We start from the raw sequence: 5,534 nt of genomic DNA, 5'->3' as shown, positions 1-5,534 counted from the left end.
TCATAAACGGTAGTCTTAGGAAATTCGATGTTCTCAAGAGATATAACGCAAAAGCGTAACTGAACCAGGAAAGGCGAAAACGAGACACATTAAACGCACAATTTCTTAATATATTTACGATTTGCGAACAAGTTGTTGGGGCGGTCTGGCCGAAAACTGACAAACCACGTACAATATTCGCGCAAAACGCAAAACAGTGCATTTATTTTGTTGAAATTTGCAGTTGCAGAAATGTCACAATACACTGGACACATTTCTTATCGTTTATTTAATATACATTTTTCAGAGTGTTACAGTACTCATGGCACCTTTCGGCAAACACAACTCTCTCAAAATGGGCTTAAACATACTACGCACAGTCAAACGAATCCCGCGCAACAACCGTTAATTCGACTTTAGTTACGTGTGGAAAATATAGATTGGGGCATGGCCTTGTGCCCCCTTAATCTTTCCTTGGTGGCTTTAGCAATGTCAATCAACAAGAATTGTCTAACAGATTAAAACACAAGTCATGCATTTGACGGATACGTAGGCTACAGTTAAAAAGCACAAAGAATCCAAGTATTACAACTAGAAACAAAGTAGTAGTATCGTAGCGTTTAGGTTTACCAACAGTCAGTTGACTGTGAAAAAACAACCATATTCAGCGTGGTAAGTAAAGTTAAAACAAGTGAACTTTCTTTTTCATTTCCATTCGCTTCCATTTGGGTAGCCGCCAAAACTTGTCTCGTGACATTAGAAAGATTTGTTCAAATTCCGTGACAGTCAAATGCTTCTGCAAAAATATACAGAATTTCGCAAATTATGTATATAAAAAATTAGTATATGGTAATTTCCTGAAACAAAAAAGAACTGACTCGAAAGATTAGAAAAACATAAACGTAAAGCACTATTCTGTGTGGTACAAAAGTTGGACTTGTCTTAAATATCCAAACACAAAACAACTATAAGACAAAGCAATATTAGTATAGGAAAAAATACTTTCATAATTAAAGCTGCTTAGTGGATTGTAAATCCTAAACTTAATGGCCGCCATTAACAACAACGTGAAATTGTGATTTTGAAAATTGTTGAAAAAATATCTTAGGGGTCTATAACATGTTAAAACCCCCTCGTTTAAACAATATAAGAGGGGCGCAATGGGCCATAGTCCAAAAGTGTCAAATCGCCACGAACGACTTCTGCAGTTGTTTGCACTCTTAGCACGCGTTAGGTTTACGTTTCGCATGTTTTTTATTTCTCATTTTGTCAGTATCGTATTTTGGTTTAATAGCTAGGAAACCGACTTGTACGATAAATAAAGATCAATGCCTTATGGCCGCAAGACACGTATTAAGGAATCTAAACGAATTTCAGAATATGTCGGACTGCTGTTCTAAATATTCGACGGTAAACTTGTTGAATAACAAAAAATGCTTATCTCGCGTTTAGAGGTGAAGTTTTTTTTCAAAAAAACGTCATTTAATTAATATCTAGTATGGTCTCCAGCTGTAGGCCAATGCAAATCGTTATAATATCAGAGGATAAAAGATAAAACTAACATTTTACCTCCAGGCAAGTACGGTCCACACCTTTTGGCAATCTGTTGTTTAGTGTCGACAAAATATGATAAGGAAATATCTGAACAAAAAAAAACAATGACAGGATTTTCTACGTTTGCAAATGTTTCAATTTAGACTTACTTTAGTTCGTGATCCTGCTATATTGGGCATCGATTTTCCTTTTGACATAGTGGTTTCGTTATTGACATGAATGAACGTACTGTTGTCAACCTCGTCTGGAAAATAAAACTACGTATACTCAATATGATTCAATAGCTAGTATACTTGTGTTACATCTATTTAGTCAATAGAAACGTATTGGTGTCGTATTTTCGTACCTTCGCTGTCATTAATGAGCGAACCGTCCAGAGAACTACTCATATTTCCGTCATTCTGAAAATAAGCAGAAAAACATTTTTACGGTGTCCCTAAAGATGAGGGGTTCTTAAAGCTTTTTAACGCGGACCCGAATTCGTTTTTTTGCTTCGCGTGGACCACGGTAGACAAGACATTTTCAGAGATGACGTCATAAATTGACGTCACAATAGAAAAAGACTTCTGAAATCTACCGATTTCGTTCAAAAGATGTAAAGTTAAATGGAGTCTAAATACATTCAGTGAAAAACCGTTTTATTTTTAATTAAAATTTTTCTTTGAAAACTCATTACTTCTTAAATATACATTAATATTTCACTTAGGTCTTTATGGACCCCCTAAAACTAGTTCACGAACCCCCAAGGGGTCAATTGACCCCAGTTTAAGAAGCCCTGCTGTAAATAGAGTGTGATAGAGAGATTTCTACGTTTAGATACGGAATTAAATATCACCGTTTTCGACCAATAAAATTTCCCCAGCCGTGCCCATTACGTAGGAAATTGTATCGGCCACGACCAATCGACAATAAATAAAATCTTAGTACAAAACAGATAGTGTAATCATATACTTGCCTGGGTATTAAGATTCTGAAAGCTCAATCCCAGTCCATAGTCTCTCGCCTCTCGCAGTGTCCGAGAAGGAGCTTAAAATAGGAATTATACTTATTATATATTTTTTTTCACATGGTATCAAAAGGGTTAAGTTTTATGTTTTGTGTACTAAACCTATTGAGAGTGAGCATTTTTAAAGTGCCCCCCTTGATACATCTGACCAATTCAATGTTAATATTTTGTTCATTAATGTTATGTCTAAACGAATTTAGGACGCAACTCTGATAAAATATGTGTTCATAAATGTTGAGTGCAAACTAGTTTCGCACGCAACTTTCTAATAAAATATTCCAAGCCGTAAACTTTAGTTGTCCACAAATCGCAAAATAATTGTGGTAATGTCTTACACGAGTTGACAGGGCTGTTGTATCTCGGTCGTGACGGTAACGAGGCATTTGCTCCAGGAGATCTGGAGGACAGACGAGGGTCGGATTCCTCTTCAACCAATCGAGCTTCCAGTTTCGTTTGCTCCTTTAGAACCATCCTACCCATGCTGCAGGGGAGTTTCAGCAGCTAGGTTAACACAGTAAATGAATATTATTCAACTACTGTTAACTGTCAATTTTTAGCCCGATTGCTTGGCTTTAATTGTTAATCAATTGTTAGGGATTTGCACTTTTTGTGATGCTTCTATAAACGTTATTTTTACCTATTAAGACGAAATAGAAAATTCTATTAACTAACTAAAATATTAAACTCGCAGGACAGCTATTAGTTGGTTTGGAACCTGATCTAGGCGCTTCCTTCTAAGGTTTTCCTTTCTTCTTTCAATCTTCTCCAGTTCATCTTCTGTTTCTTTATCCTGCCATCTAGTGTACCAAGTACCTTAGGGAATAGCGTAATTTACAATTTTGTTCTAATAAACACAGTGTTTTAAATGTGGGATTCCTGCTATGCAATTATTGCAATACATATACTGTCCCATTTTTACCAATATAAACAACGGTGTGAATTCAGATATTACACAAGTTAACTATCAAATAATTTAAATACTCACAGCACCAATCTGCAGCATGTAAATAAAAATAGTTTTGTCAATTTTTGCTTTAAAAAATTGTATACTTTTTTTAAGATGTCAATGGTAGCGCCTTACTTTGATTTGCAATAGAGTTGTTCCATGCATCTGCATTAAGAATAGATGTCCGGTCTATTCCAGACTCTGGATTTACGTTGCAATGTCTTCTCTGAGGAGATTGTATAACTGGAGAAGTGTTATTATTTATTTCTTCAATATAACCTGAAAATCACATACCAGACAATGTATGGTGGACAAAAAGTTTTTCTAAAATTTTCATCCAACAACTATATAATTATACAGCATGCAATATAGAGGGCATTACACCAATAGGTAAGGACCGCATAAACATTTAAATTAATATTTGTTAGCTTAGGCATTTTTACATTTTGTTTCATTATGGAAATCATCTTTTTCATGCGCTTCCTTGATTTTTCATCCCAAAATATTTATAAAACCCAAAATGTCCTTTAACAGAGGTGGAATTTTTACAAAACTCTAGAATTTTATAGTGTAAATGAAACAAATATTAAGTTAAAAAATACTTTAAACAACTTAAGTTATTTTAAGGATTTAAAACAATTGCCACCATAAATGATATCATACATTGAGAAAAACATAGTACTAGTGTGAAATTTGAGCTCAAATATAAAAAAGGCTCATTAATATTTCACACCCTTAACATTATTATGTTGGACCAGCAAGAGGTACTGCATCTTTGAGAAAGATAAATTCATGTAAATAATTCAGTAGCTGCAACCTCTTCTAGGCATCATAGAAGTCAATCCTCAAATGTTTCATATTATAATTCCTTATAATATATTTTAGCCAAACTAATATTATAATTATAATTTTAGAACAACTTAAAACAGCCTACATTAAGAATATTCCATAGTTGCAACAGCTACTTTTTAATAATATGTTTAAAACCAAATGATTTAATAAAAGCTAAATTTTTTTTGTAACTTGAATTTGTTGTACAAATAATAATTAATTCAGTATGCAATATTGTGTGCTTACGTGGATGGTGAAAATGGGTTGGTCTAACAGGTGAAGTATTTTTTAATGATGTTCTTTGATTAGGTCCATCTTCATCACTGACAGCTGAATCTTGATCCTTGAAAGTAAAATTAATGATTTTAGAAATCTATATTTTTTAAATTTGACTAAGAATTAGATCCAAATTTCAAAAACTAAAAACAAACCTTAATATTTTGGTAATACTCCTCGTGATTACTTTGTTCACTGGTGGTCGACATATCTCTCCTCAAAATACATTTAAAGGAAAATGTTTTATTATTTTCGCACAATGTCTAAATCTCATATCATTGCTATAATTTTCGCACAAACTTTTGTAATTATTTTTTGTTTACATTTATTAGGACAAACAACCATTTTAGTATTAGGTACTTTACCAATAAGATGCTGCCAACAAACTTTCTGAATAACTAACAAAATATGCTTAATATATAAAAATTGGATCTTAAAATAGAATAAATACTGCCACAAATTAAAAGGGTTTTAATATTGAATATAACACTAGTTTTACTATAAAAAAAACTACCAGAAAATAGCACTAAAAGTAAATCCAAATTATATTATTCAGACTGCAGAATCAGCATTAGAAGTAAGCTACACCTAATCAACAACTGACTGTCTGAAGCACAAGAGCTTTTCAGGCAATCAAGGGTCACAACAAGTTTAGAATGGCACTTGTGGACATGTTAGGCACCACACTAAAGCAATAATGAGGCGCCTCTTCCCACATCTACTACACTTCTCTAATACCAAAATAATAAAATAAAAAATAGTTGACATTTTAACAATAATTTAGTTGAGAAACAATCAAATCTAAATATGTGCACCTGAAATAATTATTTTTACTAGATTTTTTCTATTTCTACCTGAATTTAACAGCAATAAGGCATCACCTAAACTGACTGACAAAATGAAGCATGGGGTTCACACCTGTACAACTATGCATGTGTTGTT

The 5,534-nt window shown here is 33.3% G+C and overlaps 1 protein-coding gene across 1 annotated transcript; it reads right to left on the bottom strand.

Moving 5' to 3' along the window:
- Positions 1-203: 203 nt before the first annotated feature.
- LOC146163773 (uncharacterized) lies at positions 204-4,873 on the bottom strand. Its single transcript, XM_083380589.1, has 10 exons — positions 4,748-4,873; positions 4,563-4,659; positions 3,621-3,764; positions 3,255-3,352; positions 2,875-3,040; positions 2,489-2,559; positions 1,880-1,934; positions 1,683-1,777; positions 1,549-1,620; positions 204-775 (listed from the first exon to the last, which is right to left on the bottom strand). The coding sequence occupies exons 1-10, from the start codon at positions 4,799-4,801 to the stop codon at positions 662-664; spliced, it is 966 nt and encodes a 321-aa protein (XP_083236715.1). The 5' UTR covers positions 4,802-4,873; the 3' UTR covers positions 204-661.
- Between the last annotated feature and the right edge of the window lie 661 nt (positions 4,874-5,534).

This window comes from Ascidiella aspersa, chromosome 2 (genome assembly GCF_963924565.1).
Source record: "Ascidiella aspersa chromosome 2, kaAscAspe10.2, whole genome shotgun sequence".
Taxonomy (NCBI): Eukaryota; Metazoa; Chordata; class Ascidiacea; order Phlebobranchia; family Ascidiidae; genus Ascidiella; species Ascidiella aspersa.
This window is presented reverse-complemented; position numbering and strand designations above follow the sequence as displayed.